At 63.7% G+C, this 20085-nt stretch overlaps 2 protein-coding genes across 8 annotated transcripts; one reads left to right on the top strand and one right to left on the bottom strand.

Annotated features, from left to right (window-relative positions):
- Window positions 1-1116: 1116 nt before the first annotated feature.
- COPZ2 (COPI coat complex subunit zeta 2) lies at window positions 1117-4134 on the bottom strand. Of its 3 annotated transcripts, XR_010073583.1 has the most exons (10): window positions 4078-4114; window positions 3478-3546; window positions 3179-3260; window positions 2930-3021; window positions 2804-2859; window positions 2532-2609; window positions 2162-2213; window positions 1969-2077; window positions 1638-1677; window positions 1117-1464 (listed from the first exon to the last, which is right to left on the bottom strand). XR_010073583.1 is itself a non-coding variant. In XM_063354423.1 (9 exons), exons 1-8 carry the CDS (start codon window positions 4093-4095, stop codon window positions 1982-1984), a joined length of 543 nt encoding a protein of 180 aa, XP_063210493.1. In that variant the 5' UTR covers window positions 4096-4131; the 3' UTR covers window positions 1117-1464; window positions 1968-1981. The 3 variants fall into 3 exon arrangements, 2 of the variants coding, with proteins under 2 accessions (XP_063210493.1, XP_063210494.1); XM_063354423.1 differs by lacking the exon at window positions 1638-1677 and having other exon boundaries at window positions 1968-2077; window positions 4078-4131; XM_063354424.1 differs by lacking the exons at window positions 1638-1677; window positions 3478-3546 and having other exon boundaries at window positions 1968-2077; window positions 4078-4134.
- A 3586-nt stretch (window positions 4135-7720) lies between these two features.
- NFE2L1 (NFE2 like bZIP transcription factor 1) lies at window positions 7721-18661 on the top strand. 5 transcript variants are annotated; one of them, XM_063354226.1, is made up of 7 exons: window positions 7721-7849; window positions 8552-8744; window positions 9163-9674; window positions 13663-13878; window positions 14482-14571; window positions 14950-15111; window positions 15447-18661. In XM_063354226.1, the coding sequence occupies exons 3-7, from the start codon at window positions 9165-9167 to the stop codon at window positions 16770-16772; spliced, it is 2304 nt and encodes a 767-aa protein (XP_063210296.1). In that variant the 5' UTR covers window positions 7721-7849; window positions 8552-8744; window positions 9163-9164; the 3' UTR covers window positions 16773-18661. The 5 variants fall into 5 exon arrangements, with proteins under 5 accessions (XP_063210296.1, XP_063210295.1, XP_063210294.1 ...); XM_063354225.1 differs by having other exon boundaries at window positions 7725-7812; window positions 8534-8744; XM_063354224.1 differs by having other exon boundaries at window positions 7731-7849; window positions 8534-8744.
- The last annotated feature ends 1424 nt before the right edge of the window (window positions 18662-20085 follow it).

Below are 20085 nucleotides of genomic sequence, written 5' to 3'. Positions count from 1 at the left end.
GGGCGGGGTGTGTGTGTGGGGGGGAAACCGGGGGGGTGGGGGTGTCACAAAGGTGGGGGGCGAGTGTCCCACAGCAGGGGCGTCCCTAGGATGGGGGGCGGGGGGGTGTCCCGAAGGGCGAGGAGTCCCTGTGATGGGGGGGGGGGGCCGCTGGGGTTGGGGGTGTTCAAGGGGAGGATCCCTGGGATTTGGGGAATCCCGGGGGTGGGGGGAAAATGATGGGAAGGGTCTGGGTGACGGTCTAGGGGTGTCCCAGACCCGGGGGGGTCCCGGGAGGGGGGTTGGGTGGTGGTCCTGCGCTGGGGGCTCTCAAGGCGGGGGCTCCCGGCCGTTCCCCCCGGCCGCCGGCAGGGGGCGCTGCAGGATAGTGAATGGACAGGCCGGGAGGGGCGGGGCATCCGTGGAGGGGCGGGGCTAAGACGGGAAGGGGCGGGGGCACGCGCCATATAAGGGGCGTTCCCGCGCGCGGCTGGGTTATGCAAAGTGGGCCGGGCCCCCGCCAGGGAGCGGCGAGCAAGAGCCGCGCTGCGGCCGCGGCGTTAGGGAGCGTCGCGCAAGAAGCGGTGGCGGTTTCTTGGTGGGGTCGGGGGGGGGGGTGGTCCCCAGGCTCGGGAGGGTCCTCAGGGCGGGGGATTCCCAGGAAGTGGGGGGAGGCTAAGGCAGGGGGGGTGTCCTTAGGCTGGTGCAGCGTGACAGTGGCAGAGCAGACTGCGCTTGGCTGTGGGTGCAAGCACTGCGGCTGCCCCACGCACGGCACCTACCGGTGGGCAGCATTTGGGTGCTGCCCCCATCCCCACCCGCCATGGCAGGGAGAGGGTGGGGGGCTCCTCTCTTTAACCAGACCCACACCACGACTGTGGGGTCCTGCAGCCTCCCGCCAGCCCTGGGCCACCCTGTGCCAGACCCCATTGACCTGTGGTGGCTTGAAATGATGAACCCCTAGAGTGGGATTGAACAGAAAAACCCATAAATCTCACCTTTTTACCTCCAAAGGAAACGCTTCGAAGAGCAAAACTCAGCGGTGGCCCCAGCTGAGCCCCCAGAGCCTGACCTTGACGGGCGACGTGCCCACGGGGACCCACCACCTGACATGGCTGATGGAGAGAGGATGCCAAACCGGGGAGGAAAACTTTATTTGTAGCCGGCTCCAGGCAGGAGCAAGCGGGAACGGTGAACCAGTCCTCCCTCATTAGCGCTTAATTTTTCCCCCAATATTATTAACGCTGGGGGAGGATAAGAGACCTGCTGAAGGGCTTCTGGAGGCGGCACGGCCAGGGAGGGGGTGTCTGGGGGACGTAGGCTGGGGTGGGAGTGGGGGGATGCCGGGGAAGGTCCGTGTGTCCCCCTGCCCACTGTCCCCTGGTGCTGGGGTCCCCCCTTTCCAGCCAGTCCCTCCGAGGGGAGACCCCGGTGCCGTCACGCCAGCGGGGATGGTTCGCTGTGCGCCCCGGTGGGCTGCAGGACCTGTGAGAGACGACGGGGACGGGGTCAGGCTGAGCTCGGGGTGTCCTTACCGGCCCGTGGGACCCCGTGCTGGGGTGACAACAGGAGCGGGACCCAGGTGTGTCCCATTTCCATCCTGATGGGTAAAACCGGGCAGCCCACCCCCTCATTCGCGAGGCTAATGAAGTGCTTACCTGGGACATGCTCTGCTCAGACAGAGGGTTGTCACCACCCCGGGGGAGGGAAGGGGGCTGGCAGATTTAGGAGGGGGGTAAAGGGGACCCACTGGGTGCCCTGACGTGGGGAGCACCCCCTCGGTGCCCATCACCCACGAGGCTGCTGCAGTTGGGAGCTTCCTGGCAGCGGCCGGATCCCAACCCCTATCCCTGCTGGACCCCGACCCCAATCCCTGCCCATCCCAGCCAGACCCTGACCCCAGTCCCTACCCATCCTGGCTGGACCCCGACCCCAATCCCATCCCTGCCCATCCCAGCCGGACCCCCGGCACAGGGAAGTGTCTGCACCTCCTCGGCGCTGCCTATTTGCGGCCGCCAGCGTCCCTCGTGTCCCTCTGCTCCGAGCCGCCTGCCAGGTAGTCGAAGAGGACGAAGCCATACGCTGCCGGCTCCGGGCCCTGGCGGGGGGAGAGAGGCTGAGGAGGGTGGGGGAAGGCAGAGGAGGGTGGAGGAAGGCCATGGGATGGGATGGCTGGACTCACCCGCAGGCTCAGCCGCTGGATCACTTGCTGGGGGTCACTCTCCAGGATCACCCTGCGGAGCAGTGCGGTGTTGGCACCATCCCACAGGGATCCCCCTAGCAGGGCTCCCTCCCGATCCTGGCTGCACCCCGCCGGGCATCGCCGCCACCGCCCCGGGGCTCAGCCTCCCTCCCTGTGCAAAGCTCTGGGATGCCCCGACAAAGGCTGGAGGAAGAGCTGCTGCCATGGTGGCAAACCGGGGTGCCCAGCTCCCCCTCGGCACCCTGAGACAGGGACAGCCCCTTCCCAGCACCCAGGGGGACGATGCCACCCCCTGTCCCTGCAACGGGGGGCTGCTTCTCCCCCTCCATCCCCCCCAGCAGGAGCTCACCCTCTGTCCACGATCTCATCCACCACCAGGAATGTCCCCTCCATGTTGTCCAGCAGCAAGCGCTTCTCCACCTCCTTCCTGCAAGCGGGTGGGAGATGTCACTGCACCCAGTCACAGTTATGGGCCTGGGGACCCGTGCCATCCCAAAGCAGCCACCGGGGTGTGAGGAGACAGGGGTTTCGTGAAGCTCATGGGGGGCCACCTGGGGCGAGCTGCTGCCCCATGCCCTGCCTCAGTTTCCCCACCCGAGGCACAGGGGTCTGGGGACTCACTGCAGGAGGTGGCCGAGGGTGTCGAGGAGGCAGGCGAGCACGGCTGACAGCATCAGCTGTGGGAGAAGGGGGGTGTCAGTGGGGCCACGGGGGGTCCCCAGGGCTGCCCCGCTCCCCCCCACCTACCTCATTCTCCTGGCAGCCCCCCACCACGTAGAAGAAGAGGTCGGCGCTGCTCCTGTAGACCACGGTGAGTCCTTCCAGACAGGCGACCTCCCCTGGGGACACGGGATGGTGCTGGTGTCCCCCAGGACTGTGCCGAGGCGACACTGCTTCCAGCCTGGTGCCCCCCCAGCATTAAACCTTTTGCAACCGTGTGTCCCCCCGCCCAGCTCCCGACTGCAGAAGCTCCTGAGCGGAATCCCCCCCCCTCACCGCCTGCCCGGTAGGTCTTGCTGAAGACGCTCCTCTCGAAGGCCGCCTGCTCCTTGGCCGTGGGGAAGGTGCCATCGTAGTACTGCAGGGACAGGCAGGGGGGGCGGTGACGGCAGGGTGGGTAGCAGGGGTCCTGCACCGGGGGGGTGGGTGCTGGGACCCCCAAAGCCCCTGCTGGGGCCCCCCAAGCCCCTGCAGCCTGGCAGAGGGGAGATGCCTGAGCCAGGGGGGCTGGGAGACCTGGGCAGCACCTGCTGGGGAAACTGAGGCACGGGGGGGGGGCGGGGGGCGGGCTTCACCTTGGCCAGGAGACGTTGGCCGAGGCTGTCCAGGATGAGCAGGGCCTTCACAGTGTACAGGGAGGGCTCCTGGGGGAGAGGGGCCGGGGGGCTCAGCCACCCCCAGCCCACCCTGGGGAGATCCTACCCTGGATTCTCTCCCTTGGGGTCCCCCCAAGGTCTGGATTTTGGGACCCCCTTTGATCCCCCGTCCTGCCCCCACTGCCCCCCTGTTCCCTGCCCTGCACCCCCGTTTCTCCCCATTCCCCCCCCCCCAATTCCATGTCCCCATTTCTCCGCCTTGGTCCCCCACTCCCCCTGTCCCCCTCCTCCCACCACCAGACCCTTCCCCTCCCGTTGCCCACCCTTTCCCCCCGGTCCCCACCATTTATCCCCATCGCCCCCCCGTCGCCCCCTCCGATGTTGCCCCTCTTCTATTTTTCCCCTGCGTTTTTTCCTCCCCGTGTCCCCCCCTCCATGTTTTTCCTCCCGTTTTTTTCCCGTTCCCCCACCTTTCTCCCCGCTTTTCCCCGTTTTTCCCCCTTATCTCCCCGCTCCCCTCACCCCCCACCCCCGGTCGCACGAAGTTCCCGATGGGGGTGCGGAGCCCCGGTCCCGTACCGGCCCCACGGGCTCCATGGCTCCGCCGCCGCGGGCCCCCCCGCGCTGCCGTGCCCGCCCCACCCCCGGCCCGCTCCGCCCCGGTCCCCGCATCCCCCCCCCGCCGTAGGGGAGGTAAAGGAGGGGGTCCCCCCGCCAGAGGACCCGCACCCCAGTGTGCTGCCGTGTGTGGACGTAGTGGGGAAATGGGGGGGACACACACGTGTGGCCGTGGGGGGCTGTTCCCCTGGTGCCCCCCTCCCCGCACCCTGGCACCTCCTTTGGGAAAGAACCCACCTGGGGGGGGTAGTGGGGTGGGATGGAGGCTGGGACCCCCCCGCACCCCGAATTGGGGAGTTTGGGGAAGTCCCGGGGGAGCGGGCGGGGGGGCTCAGCAGTGGACAGGGAGGGGTCACCCCTCACCGAACCTCTGCTGCCTTTAATTTGGGGTCACCAAATTGGGGTGGAGGGTCCTGGCAGCTGGTGGGTGCAAGCGCATCCCTGCTGTGGGTTCTGCTGGGGGGGCAGTATCCCCCCCGGCTGCCATCACGGGGGATCCTGGCCATGGGGCACAGCCCCCCGTGCCCCCGCTCCTGTCAACTGGCCTCTCCAGGTGGCGTTTGCCGGTGACTCACGGGTTGCACCCCAATCACCCTTGTTTGCTTTTACCTCTGGGGCTGGAGATTTTCCCCACGGTGGGGGCTCAGCCCACGGGGAAACCCCGGCCACGGCGCTGGGGCGAGGGCCAGAGGGACACACCATGCCCAGAGCCACCCCACCAGAGGGACACTGCTCCCCCCGGGCTGTCCCCAGCTGTTCCCACGGTCAAAAAGGAATCGGAGGGGGCACAGTTTTCCTGTGGGAGCACTGGGGAAGGGGGTGTCTGTGCCCCCCTGACGGGCACGAAGCACTGAAAGGCTTTTGCCTGGGAGCTGGGCAGGCTGCAGGGCCAGGGACGCCTGCCAGCCCTCCAAATAGTCCTGGGGGGACACTAAAAATAACGCGGCTCGGGTTGCCGGTGGGAGGCTGACCATGGCGGGAGGGTTTTAGGACACTCCCATAGACCCTTTTCCCCGTGAGGTGCAGGGGGGGGACGGGGAGATGGTGCCCGAATAAAGCTGTCAAGCACGGCAGCCCCGCAGCAAACCGTCGGTGGCCATCGGGGTGGGCAGGACCCCCAGATTTCCCACCCGGCGAGCAACGTGCCGAGCGGTGGCTCTCGGTCCCGCTGGGCTCTGGCAATGGGGCCGAGCCCCTCTGCCCCCCGGGGCCGCCACCGTTGCCTCAGCAAATTGCTGGTTGTGGCACGACGTGGGCTGTGGCCGCACCCCGGCTTTTGTGGGTGTTTCGTGGCTTGTTTTCCAGGAGGAGATTAGCGAGACGGAGCAGCCGGGGCAGAGTGAGCCCGTGACCCAGAATCGTTTGGATCCGAGTGCTTCCAAGCTCCTCGCCACCTTCCCCTGGCTGCTCCAGCCCCTCTCCTTGCCTTGCCTGTCTCCCTGGATGATCTGCAGCATCCCTGCTCGCAGCATTGGGGCTCTCTGGGTTTAGGGGGGTGCACAGCCTGTCCCCCGTCTCTCAGCCGTGCTGTTGAGCATGGTCCTTGCCATAAAAAAAGGGGGCTCTGCTCCCGCTGCTGCCCTGGGCAGACACCCCCAGCTGGGAAACCTCACCCTGCTGCAAGGTGTCAGAGCCCGCACTCGTTTTCCACTGTTTTTTTTCGGATGAACTATTGTCTCTGGCATCCTGTTTGTCCCGGCAAGTTTCTGGGGCAGGGAAGAGGGTGTCTGGTTTTGGCAGCTGCCGCCGCTCCAGGCAGCTGCAGCGTTGCAGGAATAGCAGGCAGGGGTGGTGCTGCCCTTACCTCCTACCTGCCTGCCTCCACTGCCGGCTGCCCCTCGCCCCGTGGGCGCTGGCATTGATTTGGGCAGGAAGCCGGCGCCGATCGATGAGGGAAGGTATTAAATAACCTGCTCACAGGTGACAGTTTTAACACCGACCCCGCTCCGTGCTTAGTTATTTAAATACTTCATGGAGTTCCTGTGGGTGATCTGGTGGTTGATTATCCCAGAGAGGTGAGGATGGGACAGGGGCCTGATGCCGGCCGTTTCACAGCACCTTTCTGCCTCTGCTCCTGCAGCTCTAACAGAAGATCCCGGCGCTTTTTGTCGAGTGGCTTCAGAGCCACTGGCTTCATGTGCTGATGGTGCTGGCGTGGGTCCTCGAGCACCTGGGGAGGTGGTTGGGGTGAGTTGCAGCCTTTCCCTCACCTCCGCTGGGTAGTTACTGTCTCAAAAGGCATCTAACATCGAGACCTCGGTTGCTCAGTCAAACTCAAACTGGCCGGTGGGTTCCCCCATGATGAGCCGCGGCACTCATGGGATGACCCATGGACGGTGCGACTGTTTTAGGCCAACAAGTGACGGCCAGACACACAGGCAGCACCTGGCTCGTGAGCTGCAGTGTGGTGGCTCTGTGTGGTGGGGAGCCCCATCCTGCTCCAAGCCCCAGCACCCCAGAGTCGCGGCGTTCCCCCGGGGCTGCCCCCTTCCCTGCGGCTCTTGGCCAACCCAGGTCGGGGCAGGGAGTTTCCTCTCTCCGACAGCCATTTGCACCTCCAGCAGCTCCCATCGCCACAGGCGAGGAGATGCGGACCAGGAGAGCTTGCTTTTCTCAACCCAAAACCAGACCTGGGCGTAATGAGCAGGGGTATGCCGACTGGGCAGCTGCTGGAGCGTGAAATTAAAGACTTTTAATTAGCAAAGGGCTGGAGCAATGAAGAAAGTAAAGCATAGGGTTCGCAGGCGATGCCCTGGCTGCGCTCCCAGCCCCGCCACTGACTCACTGGGGGCCCGAGGCGAAGCTCCAGGTTCGGCTTTGACTCACTCCTTCCATCTGCAAGTGGCTTCGCGCCTGCGCTGGGCCGGGGACCTGCGAGGGCCGCGGGTGAGGGCAGGGCAGGGCCGTGTTTAGACAGTGTTATCGGCCCCGGGGCCTGTGGCAGCGCAGAGGAGGCTCCTGGGCCACTCCGGGGGAGCCAGCAAGGCTGAGGCGCCATGTCCTGTGTGGGCCCGGGAGCTGGGGTGTGGGCCCGGAGCAGGCCCAGAGCTCCCTCTGCCCGCGGGAGCTGTCGGGATTGGGGACCCCGGGGACACGGGGGCCCCCCTGTCGGTGGCGGGGCGAAGGACGCTCTGCCATGGCGGCCCCAGGCCTCGCCCTGCGCCGGGGCCGGGGGCGCCCGGTGCCATGGCAACAGCTGCGGGGCGCGGGGGGGGCGGTGTTTCCGCGCCGCGGGGATTGGTGCGCGCCGCTGGCAGTCAAGCGCCCAGACCGGGCGGCTGGCTCCTGCGCGTCGTCTCATTGGCCACTGCCGCTGTTGCTCGACGGAGACTTCGCGTTCCATTGGGCCGAGGCGTTGTCACTCAAACGCCGCTGGGGGCGGGTCGCCTAACCTCGCTTCTCCGCTCCCATTGGCCTAGCGCCCGACCGCCGGGCCAAGCACAGCGGCCTGCGGCGCTGTGGGCGCGCCGATTGGCCGCTCGGCCTGCCCATCCAGGCGGCGGCGGGGGCGGGCACAACGCCTGACCGCCGCTTGCCATTGGGCTGCCGCTCCCTCCCGCCTCCCCATGGCGGGCGCTGATTGGCGGCGACGCCGCGTGAGGCGGGAGGGGGGAGGTGGTTGGGCCAGGGCGGGGAGCGGGAGCGGGGCCGGCGGCGGCGGCGGCGGGGCCGGGAGCGAGCGGCGGCGGCGAGCGGGTAGCGGCGGGCGGAGGAGCCGGGACTGCGGCGAGGGGTGCGGGGGGCGCGGGCCGGGCCGGGGCTGGGCGACGCTGAGGGGCGCGGGGCGGGCGGCCATGAGGGGCCGGCGCTGAGGGGACGGCGAGGCCGCGCGCGGGGGGGCGGGTCACGAGGCGCGGGGGGGGTCTTAAAGGGCCCCGGGGGGGCTTAAAGGGCCCTGCGGGGGGGGGTGTGTCCCACCGGCCCCCACGCTTGGCAGCGCTGGGATCCCGGGAGGGGAGAACGGGCAGAGCCGGGGCCTTGGCGGCTCCTCCCGGGAGCCGCCCCGCCGGGCCGGGTGGGGCGAGCCCCGGAGCCCCCACCAGCGCGGGGGGTGGTCGGGGGTGTTTTGCCCCACCCCCGCCCCGAGAGCTGCTGGAAAGCGGGTTGAGGAGTGAAAGGGAGTCGGGGCTGGATTCCTTCAGAGAGAGGGGAAGTTGACGCACCGGCCTAAGAATAGCTCCGGGAGGGGAAGCACGGGCAGTATTGTCACCAGAGGTAACCTCCGCCGGGGGGTGGGGGGTGTGCGTGTCTGTGCCCCCCGCCCCGTGTCAAGAAAATCATCGTTCTGGAGTGAAATTGGCTCGGCTTCCCCGGCCCCCGCGCGTGGGGGACCCGCCGGTGTAGTAGGTCCATGTGCAATGTTTAGGGTGGTGTCTGTTCGGCGCGTTATCGCCTGCCCTCTCGGGTTGCGTTTCAGCCGCTGATGAAATTGCAGCCGGAGAGCGGAGGAGTCTTTGGACCTTCCCAACATCGGGACCTTTGAGTGGTAAAAGGCTCCTTCAGGAAGCTTCGCGGAGCAGAAGAGGGGAAGAAAAGAGCAGGCGGCTGTCGGAGGGAGCGGACCCCGTCCCGGAGTGTGGGGCATTGGGGGGGCGAGAGGAAGTCGCTGTATGTGGAGTTTTTGGACAGTAAGTCACGTGGATTTTGATGTAGCTGCATGGTCTGTGTTCCCAAACAGTTGCGAAGAAGAGGAAGGGGCGAGAGAGGGTGGAGGCTGTCATCTGGGGAGGGTTTGTTGCTTCTCGAGATTTAAATCTTTAATTACACTCTGCTGGCTGACCGGTGAGTTCCAGAATTTGAAAAGAAAAACAAAGTCGTCCTGAACCCAAAGTCTTGAATCTTCTTTGAACTTTTATCCTGTTTAGCGATAATTCGAATGCTGAAGTCGTTGCTTTATTTTGTTTGTTTAAAAGTGGGGCAGAGGAAAGACAAACCCAACCAACCTGTTGTGTGGAGAATTCATCTGACGCTGGGTTTTGGTGTTTTGTTTTTTGTTTTTTTTTTAGTTCCCAAACCCTCCACCTGTTTTCTTTTCTCCTCTGCCAGAAATGCTTTCTCTGAAGAAATACTTCACTGAAGGCCTCATCCAGTTCACCATTCTGCTCAGCTTGATCGGCGTTCGCGTGGACGTGGACACCTACCTGAACTCGCAGCTCCCTCCTCTGCGGGAGATCATTCTTGGCCAGAGCTCTGCTTACACCCAGACACAGTTTCACAACCTGCGTAACACCTTGGATGGATATGGCATCCACCCAAAAAGCGTAGACCTGGACTATTACTTCACCGCTCGCAGGCTGCTCAACCAGGTGAGGGCCCTGGACAGGTTTCAGGTGCCCACCACTGAAGTCAATGCCTGGTTGGTGCACAGAGACCCCGAAGGCTCTGTGTCCGGCAGCCAGCCCAGCGCCGGCATCGCCCTAGAGAACGGCAGCGGCCTGCAGGATGGCAACAGTCCCGACAACGGGGTGAGGGAGAGTGGAGCAGAGCAGGGTTTTGGGGAAGAACTGGAAGATTTGGGAGCGGTGGCTGCCCCGGTGAACGGAGACCTGACCAAAGAGGTAGGCAGGACCTTCTTTCGCCTGTGGCGGGGGGGAAGGGTAGCCCTTGGGGGGGCTCGTGCGCTCTGGTACCCATCCGAGTGAGCGGTACTTTGTACATTGTGGGTGTTTAGCACCTGGGAAAAGTGGGTCCACACTTGGGAGTGGCGTAATACAAAAGGAGGGGGGTACGTGTGCCGTGGGTTTTTCCTTTTTGTTTGTTTTATTCTTGCTCTGAAAGTAATAGTGAAAGGAGAGGGAAAGGGTTGGGGTCATCGTCTCAACCGGTGTGCATAGCTTTGTGTTGTGAAACCGATAAAACCAGGCTGGGAAATAAACAGGGGCATTGGGTAACAGCCTCAGCCCAGGTGTCGAGCGGGTGGTTGGGTTACTTGGCTCTGGAGTTCATCCAGTGGCGATGTTTGTTGCTTGGTTTTCATCACAGACGGGTGGGGAGAGGTGAACTGGAAAGCGGGTGGTTTTTTTTGTTTTGTTTTTCTTTTTTTTTTTCTGTCTGAGTGCAACCTTTCGGAGGCTGTGATGCAATGCCGGGCCCCGGGAGCTGCTGCTCTTTTTCCTTTTTGGCACCGCTCTCTTTGTCACGGCATGTTCAGCGTCTCCCTGGCTGCCGCGTGGGGGATGTTAGTGCTGATTTGCAGCGTCGGGTCCTTTCCAGCGTCGCTCTTGTGTCTCGTAAATTGTATCTCGGAGGCGGCTGGGCATGGGGAGAGCCCAGCTCGACTGCTGTCACCCCTGTCCCCTGCGGTGAGGGGTGGTCAGCGTGGCAGGCAGCTGTCGCGGGTGCCAGGGGGCTGTTGTGGTGTCAGAGCAGCAGCAGGCAGGGAATGGCATGAGCAAAGCGGTGTGAAGGCCTGCGCGCCCGAGAGACAAAGGTGACGGTTGTTTGGGGTCTGGTATTGACGGAGGAGGAGCGGGATGCTGCCGTGGATGGTGCCTCGGCTGTACCTGCCAGCAGCTTTTCCCCTTCCCGGGGGAATCTCCCAGCTCCGGTGGTGCTGGGGCTGCGGGACAGAATGAAAATCCCACTCTGGGTTTGCAACCAGCGACCTTGGAGGTGTCAACGAGCGGAGCGTCGGTCAGAGGGTCACAGAACGCACAACTGTTCACGCATTCAGCTTTTTCCCTGATAAATGAGAGGGGTGATTCCCTGCCTTGGGAACGGGGAAGAATTTGATGAAATGCCGCGTACAAGGTCACGCGCAGCCCGTGGAAGACTCCGCTCTCCCTCCCTGGTCGTCTTGGCTGAGGGTGTTGGGTGTGGGGAGCCTTTCAAGCGCGGTGTGGAGAAACCGGGGTCGGGTTTTCGAGAGAAATGCTGCGGATTTGGGAGGCGAGAGGCCGCTGACACCGCTCTTTCCCAGCGGCCTCGTTATTTCTGTCTTTAAAACCCCAGTCCTGCGTTCGATGCTGTTGCAAACCCGTCCAGCTCGGGCTGGAATTGCTGAAGCGAAACCCCCAGGCGATGCCGGGAGGGAATCGTGCTCCTCCGGGGCAGGGTGGGGGGCTCAGGGTCTGCACCGTCCCCGCCCTGGGTCTCAGGCACCCGTCCTCTTCCTCAGGTCCCTATTTTCTATCTCTTTTTCCCCCAAATGCCTGGCTTGCAGGGGAGGGGAGGGTGTTACTGCACCTGCGAGGTGTGCAGGGCGCCAGGAACTCCCGTCCGCCGGCCCGCCTCGCGCGCCCGCGTCACGCTGTCACATCATCACGCCGCCACCCCGTCACGCCGCCCGCTCGTCCCCCCCCCGGGGCCCCCAGCCGCGCTCGCCGCCGCTGTAACGCTTCAAAGCTCCGAGTCTTATTTCAAAGCATTTTTTGGTTTTTTTTTTTTTTTTTTTTGTATTTTTTTGCTGTCTTTGTCTGGAATCTTGGCTCCCCACGGGAGATGCTGAGCAGCCGCCCAGCCCTTCCCATGGGAATTCAGTGCGGCTGCCTCTGGAAAGGCACCTGCAGGGCTCGATCCGGCCCCCCCCCCCCCCCCCCCCCCCTTCCTGAGGTGGAGGATGATGATGGTGACAATATGCAGATGGCTTTAGGGCCGGGGTTTAAATTTTTCCATGACTTTCCCCGGCACTTAAAATATTGCAATTCCCCGCAGGCCAGGCGCAACCTTGCTCGGGGAATATGGCTGTTATTAATAATTTCAGGAGCTGGAGCTCGCCCTTGGGTGCGGTGTGGGGTTTGGGAGGGGGGAAGGGGGGGACTGCAGCAGGAATCAGCCAAAATGGGGGATTCAATTTTTAAAAAAAATCTTTCATTTCTATTTTTTTTCTGAAATCCGTTCCTCGCTGTCCTGGGTTTAATCCCTGGGACTTTTCCCTGCAGCATTGGGGGTGGGGACGGCGGGAGGCACCCGCTGCCCGGTGCCGTCTCCACAACAGCAGGATAAAAATACGCGGCCGCCAGACATGTGATGAGCTGCTGGTGCTCAGCCCGGTGCCCCCCCGCGCTGCCCCCCGGCTGGGGACGGGGGCGGGGGGAGATCTCCTTACACTTGGCCTCGCCTCCCCAGCGCCCGTGGTTACCGCCCGCCCCCGGTGCCCGTTGTGAGGGACTGCGGGGGGGTGCGAGGAGCATCGAGGAGGTCCTACGGGGGGGTGGGGAGAGTCCCCTCCGGGCCCGGCCCTACCGGGGGAGGCGGCCGGGGTCTCCCGGGGGAGGGGGAAGCCAAGGTCACCCTGGCATGTCCGCCCTCCTGGGGGTGCTCCGGGCCGCCCACCCCCCCCGGTGCGGCGCAGGGCGAGGCCGGGCCCGGGGCGGGGGGGGGCGTCCGCGCTGCGCCAGGGCGGGGGAGCGGCCCGGTGGGCGCCGCGCGGCCGCTGCGCCGCTTCCCATTGGCCGAGGCGTCGCCCCCCCGTCGCCGAGGATTGGCCGGGGCGTTGTCCCTCCCCACCCCTCGCCGGCGCGGATTGGCGGAGCCGCGCCGCCGGCCGGGCGCGGGGGCGGGGTTTGGCGGCCCATTGGCCGGGCGGGGGGCGTGGCCGGGCGGGGGGCGTGGCCCGGCGGCGCCGCATCCCGGCGGGGCGGGGCGGGGGCGGGGCTTGGCGCCGCCGCAGCCACGGTACCGGCGGGGGAGGGGCGGGCGGGGCGCGCCGCAGCCCGGCCCGGGCAGGGCGGCGGGAGCCGAGCCCAGCCGAGCCCGGCCCAACGGAGCCGGGGGTGGGGGGCGAGGCGAAGGGGGGCTCCTGCCGCCGCAGCCCCGGGGCCGCGGGCACCTGTGGCCGGTGGGGCGGAGCGGAGCGCGGCTCCCCCAGCCGCCGCCCCGACCGGCGATGCGTGCGCGGCGCCGCGCCCCGACCATCCCGCCCCTCCGGGGACCATGATCGGCGTGCGCCGCGGCCCGGGCGGCAGCTGGGGACATGAGAAAGGTACCGGGGGTCGCTGCCGGGGGAGGCGGGGGGAAGGGGGCGGCCGCTCCCCGGTGCCGCGGGGATGCTGCCGGCGGGGCGGGAGGTGGGGGAGGCGCGGCGGGGCGGAGGCCGGCGGCGGCCGGGGCGCAGGGCAGGCTGGATGGCCGGGGGAGGGCGGCGGGGGCGCTGCGGTCAGCCGTGGGGCGAGGGGCAGCCCGGGGACGGCGAGGGGCAGCCCGGGGACGGCGGCGGCGGCGGCTGAAGTTGCATCAGGTGGGTGGAAATGCGGGGATTTTCCTACCGGCGCACCCCACCCCTTATGCAAATGGCCGGGATGGCACCACGGGCTGATGCAAGGCGGGCACGGCGCAGCCACCGCCGCGACGCGGGGCCCGGTGGCCCCAGCCGCCTCTGCCGGCGGTGGGCGGGCGGCCATGGGCGACGGGGAGCCGAGGGCCGGGCTCACCTCCCGCCATGCAGAGCCGCTCTCGGGAGGCAGAGCCCCCCCGGGGCGCCGAGGGAAGGCGGGCGGAGGTGCCCGGCGGGTGGGCTGCGGGTCAGCCCCGGCGGAGGCTGGGGGGGGGATGTCCCTCGGGTGGGGACCCTGCCCAGGGCTGAAGGAAATCTGGTCTGTCTTTCAGGACATCGATTTGATTGACATCCTGTGGAGACAGGATATTGATCTCGGCGCTGGGCGAGAGATTTTTGACTACAGCCACCGTCAGAAAGAGAGCGAAGTGGACAAAGAGCTGAGCGATGGGAGGGAGCGCGGGGACAGCTGGAGGAGCGGAGGGAATGAGATCTTGGATAGAAACCTACTAGTTGATGGAGAGACCGGGGAGAGTTTCCCTGCGCAGGTAACACCCCTGGGCCGGCTGGGCTGGGGTCTGTGCCTGCGGGGATGCAGCGTTTCGGGCGTCCGTGCCCCCGCCGAGGCGAAGGGCCCTCCGTCCGTCTGTCGGGGCGAGCGGCATCGCGTGTGCCTTTCGTTGGGGATGTGCTGAGCCGCAGGATGAGGGTTTGCCTGGGGTGGACGAGAGGATTTGATGGTGGAAAAGAGCAAGGCAGGCTGCCTGCCGGGCCGGGCAGCCGCAGCCAGGCGGGCAGGGTAATGGCCGTGTCACCCTCGGCAGGACGCTGGGACGAGGGCGGCTGGTTCTCGCTGCGCCTTTTGGTTGTCTGGCAGAGGCGGTGGCGTGGGCAGGCGCAGAGTCCCCTCCAGCCTGTAGCCGAGTCCTTGCGCTGGCAGTAGGTGAGCAGAAGCAGCACGTTCCCTTTCCCCGCTGCGCTCAGGGGGCTGCTCCGAGGCTCTCTGGAGCGGGAGGATGGAGTCTGCGAAGCACTGGGTGGGGCCTCTGGCTCTTTTTGGATGCGCTGTAATAAAGCCCTGCTGTAAAGAGCTCATTTCTCATCACCTCCTCCCTAATCCCGGGGCTACGATTGCTTGTGTTTCACATCAGGTGCCTGGTGCGGAGGATCAGACAGCCCTGTCCCTGGAGGAGTGCCTTAGGCTGCTGGAGGCCACCTTCCCTTTCGGGGAGAATTCGGAGGTGAGTGCATGGGGCGACGGCTTCTGCCCCTCAGCAGATCCGGAGGTGGCAGCTCTCCTTCGCTCGCTCGCCGGGCTTTCCGTGCCTCTCGTACCCCTAACCCAGACCGCAGAACCGGCAGTAAATTGGGTTAGGCTGCTTAAGGAGGCTCCAGGCATCGTGCCTGCGAAACTAGCAGTGGGGGGGGGGGCGGGGGGTGGTCACAATTAATTAAAGACTTCTGGCTTTGCTTCTAATTAGTTCATAGTGAACTGTGGAGGAATAACTGCAACCAGTTTGCTTTGAACAAAGGAGAAGCGATTGCCCGCGCGGAGGTGGAAGGGCATTGGGGATTGCTGGCTCCCTCAGCCGGGGACTGACTCTGCCTCACGTGGTTAGTTCCCAGCTGCGGATGTCTCCACCCTGAGCGAAGCCGTGCCCGGTGAGAGCAGGTCCGCGGGCATCCAGACCAGCCTGCTGTCCCCTCTCCTCACCGAGACCGAGTCGCCCTTCGATCTGGAGCAGCAGTGGCAGGACCTCATGTCTATCATGGAAATGCAGGTGAGCTGGAGCGGGGGCTGCGGGAAGGCGTTTGCCCCTCCAGGCTCTCCTGAATTTAGGTTCAATGGCTGTCCCGAGCACCCGATTCCCAGACAATCGTGGTTTGGGGTCAGTCGCAGCCGCTTTGGTTTTCTCCCAGCCTGTGCGGTGACACAGTGTGTGGTTGCTGCTGCTGTCGCGTCCCTCCTGCGGCTGGCAGACGATGCCGGGCCGCTGGGGAGAGCTCCTGCCGTGGGATCTAGAAACATTGTCCGTACTCTTTTTGGCACACACCAGGAGCGAAGGCAGGGCCTGAGCGCGGCTCATTTACCGAGCTGTTTCGCGTCTCTTCCCAGGCTATGGAAGTGAACAACACAACCGCAGAAACCCTGTACAACGGCACGAGCGGAGACCTGCTGACTTCGAACTACAGCCTGGCCCCCAACACTCCCATCAATCAGAATGTCAGCCTGCATCAGGCCTCCCTGGGGAGCTGCTCGCAGGACTTCTCCCTCTTCAGCTCCGAAATCGAAAGCCCCTCCATGGCTGGCAGCTCGGCCCTGCTCCAGCTGGCGCCGGACAACTCCACCGGCCTCAACACCACCTTCAGCTCCACCAACTTGAGCGGCATCTTCTTCCCTCCGCAGCTGAACAGCACAGTCAACGAGACGGCTGGCCCCGAGCTGCCGGACCCGCTGGGCGGTCTTCTAGACGAAGCCATGCTTGATGAGATCAGCTTGATGGACTTGGCGATTGAAGAAGGTTTCAACCCGGTGCAGGCCTCGCAGCTGGAAGAGGAGTTTGATTCCGACTCAGGTCTTTCTCTGGATTCCGGCCACAGTCCTGCTTCTCTGAGCAGCTCAGAAGCCTCGTCCTCCTCCTCTTCTTCCTCCTCGTCCTCTTCCTCCTCCTCGTTTTCTGAGGAAGGAGCTGTCGGCTACAGCTCAGACTCTGAAAACGTGGACTTTGAAGAAGCGGAAGGGGCGGTTGGATACCAGCCAGAGTACAGCAAGTTCTGCCGCATGAGCTACCAGGACCCGTCGCAGCTCCATTACTTGCCTTACCTGGAGCACGTTGGCCACAACCACACCTACAACATGGCTCCGGGGGCCCTGGATCCCGAGGAGCCCAAACTGCCCAGCGCGGGGAAGAAGAGCAGCAAGGAGAAGCCGTCCGAGTTCCTGGATAAGCAGATGAGCAGGGACGAGCACCGAGCCAGAGCCATGAAGATCCCTTTCACCAACGACAAGATCATCAACCTGCCTGTGGAGGAGTTCAACGAGCTCCTCTCCAAGTACCAGCTGAGCGAGGCGCAGCTGAGCCTGATCCGCGACATCAGGAGGCGCGGCAAGAACAAGATGGCTGCCCAGAACTGCCGCAAGAGGAAACTGGACACCATCCTCAACTTGGAACGGGACGTCGAGGACTTGCAACGGGACAAGTCCAAACTGCTCAGGGAGAAGGTGGAATTCCTCAAATCCATCCGCCAGATGAAGCAAAAGGTGCAGAACCTTTACCAAGAAGTGTTCGGCCGCCTGCGGGACGAGAACGGCCAGCCCTACTCCCCCAGCCAGTACGCCCTGCAGTACGCCAGCGACGGCAGCGTCATTTTGATACCCCGCGCCGTGGCCGACCAGCAGGGCCGGCGGCAGGAGCGCAAACAGAAGGACCGGAGGAAGTGAAGGGACGGCACCGCGGGAGGAGTGGGACACTCGCTCAAGTGAGAACTGGAGAAGGGCTGAGCCTGGAAGTACTTTAGAGGAACTTTCATGCCTTCTTATCCGATATATCGTCTCAAAAAAAACAAAACAAAACAAAACGTGACTGCTGCCGGTCGGTGTGCGGGAGAGACTGCGGGACCTGCAGGCTGAGGTTTGAGGGCTCCCTGCGGGGAGGGACGGGGAGGAGCGGACCCCGCACTGCCCAGCCCGGCGCCTTCCACAACCTGGAATCCTTTGAGCGCAGGAACCGAGCCGGCATCGCCGGCCCTGAGATTGGCAGAGGTGGAAAAACTACTGTTAGGAACTGGCTTTAAATAAGAAAAGAGATTTAAGCAAATGAACTTAAAACAAGTTATAGGAGAGACATTTTTCTGAACTTCCAAAGTTCTGTGATTTCAGGTAGTTGGTTTTTTTTTCTTTTTTTTTTTCCCCCCTTTTTTTTTTTTTTTTTTCTCCTTTTCCTGAACCAGTTTTGACATCGGTGTGTGTGATTCAATCTGACTTAATTCCAGATTAACCGACATCCCTTCCTAGAGCAGACCAGTGCACACATGGAAACACAAGTGGTGTGACTTCCATTAACCCTTTCCAGTCTTGGGGGGGGGGGGCTCGCGGGAGAACCGTTACTGTACGTCTGGAGGAGCTGTGATGCCTTGGGGGGGCACGTAGAGCTTTAGGATTTTGGGGAGGGGTGTCTGGAGCTGGAGAGGGTTAAGAGAAGCGGTGTGATACGCGGTCCCCCACCACACTCAGAGCATGTCACTGCCGCCGGGCCAGCGCCGCTGAGCCGGCACACGCAGCAGCCTGCATGCAACCGCCGGCTTCTCCCACCGCCTGCCTGCGGAACTGCCTGGGGAGGAAGGTGAGGAGGAGGGTGGTCGTTCCCCCCGCCCAGTCAGCGTACAGCACAAGGGGAGCAGAGGGTTCCCACCCCAGGCCGTGGGCTTGTCACTTCTAGAAATTAGACAGCTGTTAGGATTCCTGTTTCTTAACCGCGCTTTGATTTTTTTTAGGGCTTCCGCCCTGGTTTTTTCCCTATAGGGTCTAGAGTGCTTGTGTTGAGTAAAAGGGAGAAGCCCAACCGTTCAAAGCTGCTAAATGTTCTCTTTGCCATAAAGATTCAGTGTAACCGTGTGATCACATTATAGGATTCTCTTCTGTCCCTAGGTGTTGGTCTGACTTCCTTTGTTTTCAGGAGGGGGGTGGGGGTAGTGCCTTGATCACTGTCGGTCTCCGCCACGGAGACCATCCTAGAAGCTGTATTTACAATATAGCACAGCTGGGAGTGTACTGACTTTACCAGCAACCGAAAAAGCTTAAAAAAACAAAAAAAAAAAACAAAAAAAAAAAGGCTTTTCCTAGCCAGTCCTGTGCATGTGATACGGGGTGAGGGCGGCACGTCGGAGGGAAGACTCGGGGTGGTAACTCAAGGGAAGGAAACCTGGGAATGCAGGAGGGAGGCCTGGAGCAGCCCCCGGCACGCCCCCCCCCCGGGAGATGTGCGGCCGTGGGTGCGTTTCTCCAGGCTCCAGGGAAAGTAGTTGGATCTCGGAGCGCAGCGCGGGGGGTTCGGAGCGTTCGCTGTGGCACTGGACAGCGTGAGACAGACGCGCCGAGACCCAGCGGGGGTCTCGCATCCCATCTGCCTGAGATCCAACGGCTTTACTTACGCATGAGACGAAGCACAAGTGGTGGAGATGTGGGTGTGGGGAGGTTGGAAGGGAGCCCTGCGCGTATGTTTTAAATTATTTTCCTCTTAGAAACTTTTATTTTAATGATCTGTGACCTGTCAGGGAAAGAAGAGAGATTGTGTGAGCACAGGACAAAAATAAAATGGCTTATTCACTGTACGAGCATTTGTTTCATGGATTTATTTTTTTGTTTTGTTTTTGTAAAAGAGTAAGAACATCAGGGAAATGAAACAGCCTTTTCCCGTGGGTCCTTCTCACCCACAGCAGCTCCCAGTTCTCCTCTGTGGTGCGGAGCTTGGAGCAGGTCGGGTTTGCCTCCAGCCACGGTCTGGGGAGGGAGTTGCCGCTGTCCCGGCAGGTAACAGCCCGGGAGGGGAATAAAAGGCTCCGCGGTTGCAGGGAACAGCCAGCTCTGGCTCAGCCGCTTGGGTTTTTCCTTACTTCCCAACAGCATCTTCTCAACAAAGCCGAGGAAAAGTGTGTTTCTGGTTAAATGTGGAACAAGTTGCGACTCCCTCGGCCAAAGCCGCCGGGGCCACCCGTGTGGGGCAGAGCCACCCCGGCACAGCCCCGGGCCCCTCCTTGCCGCTTCCCCTCCGGGTCCTGGGCGAGCGACCGGCATCGGCGCAGCTCGAAACCTCCCGTCCCTCTCGCAGCTGCTGCTGTTCCACCGGCCCCACCTTCCCCGCAGGTTTCGGCTGGAGCGCTGGGTACGGAGCCAAAGTTTATTCAATCCTGAGTGCATTTATACGGGGCTCTGCAGGCCGGCTCCTGCCCGTCCTCTCCCTGCGGGAGCGAGGAGACACAGCCCTTCGTCCCACTGCCTGGAGGGACCAGCGTTCGGAGCAGCGGAGCCGACGAGGGGCATTGCGGACCCCTCGGCTCAGCTTTTGGCTGCACCGTGGCCATCCCTGTGTGGGCTGGTGGCTCTGAAGGGCTGGCTACGAGCCGGCGGGCAGCTGCCAGGCCGGGGCTGGCTCCAGCCCCTGGTCTGCAGCCCCATTTCCCCGGGGCAGGGCTCAGCGGAGCTCGCATTGCGTCCAGCCGGGCTCAAGGGCAGCCCCTGACTTTGCTGCTCTTTTGTGTGGGGGATTGAGCGCAGGGAGCCCGGCCGGGCAGACCCCGGGGACGGGGACAGGCTGCTCTGAAGCCTCCGAACAGGGCGGGCGGGAGCCCAGGCCCCGCAGAAAAACATCACAAGCGCTCGGATGAATGAACTGGGGACGGAAAAACTGCTCCTGGGAACCGCTCACGCACCAGCAAGAGACTGGGCTGGTCCCGGCCCGCTGCACTTCAAAGAAGTACTTTGCGATGCCGTCCCTGTGGCTCAGCCCCCATCGGCTCCACGTCTTTTAGTTATAGACGCCTTTCTCTAAGGCTTTAATGCCCACCGCCGCCTTGGCGCTGCCTTTTCTCATCTGGCAGCATTATTCCATCGCAGTTCCCGCACCCCTACATCGAGTATTAAATAATCTGAGCCACAAAAGCCAGGCCGCCTGGCTGAGACGCCGCTTTGGGGGCACCAAAGCCTTGTGTCCGCCGGCCTTGGACACCTCCCGTGGCCGGACACGACCAGAAGAACC

The sequence above is a fragment of the Chroicocephalus ridibundus genome, chromosome 17 (genome assembly GCF_963924245.1).
Source record: "Chroicocephalus ridibundus chromosome 17, bChrRid1.1, whole genome shotgun sequence".
In the NCBI taxonomy this organism is placed as follows: Eukaryota; Metazoa; Chordata; class Aves; order Charadriiformes; family Laridae; genus Chroicocephalus; species Chroicocephalus ridibundus.
This window is presented reverse-complemented; position numbering and strand designations above follow the sequence as displayed.

Excerpts from the sequence above, each read along its gene's own strand:
- COPZ2 (XM_063354423.1), bottom strand. Across the intron at positions 2,860-2,929 it reads GGGGCTGCCAGGAGAATGAG|CTGATGCTGTCAGCCGTGCT; the intron begins GTAGGTGGGGGG and ends CTTCTCCCACAG. Across the intron at positions 2,214-2,531 it reads GATGAGATCGTGGACAGAGG|GGTGATCCTGGAGAGTGACC; the intron begins GTGAGCTCCTGC and ends ACTGCTCCGCAG.
- NFE2L1 (XM_063354226.1), top strand. The coding sequence starts at position 9,165 with ATGCTTTCTCTGAAGAAATACTTCACTGAAGGCCTCATCCAGTTCACC. Across the intron at positions 9,675-13,662 it reads ACGGAGACCTGACCAAAGAG|GACATCGATTTGATTGACAT; the intron begins GTAGGCAGGACC and ends TCTGTCTTTCAG. Across the intron at positions 14,572-14,949 it reads CTTTCGGGGAGAATTCGGAG|TTCCCAGCTGCGGATGTCTC; the intron begins GTGAGTGCATGG and ends TCACGTGGTTAG.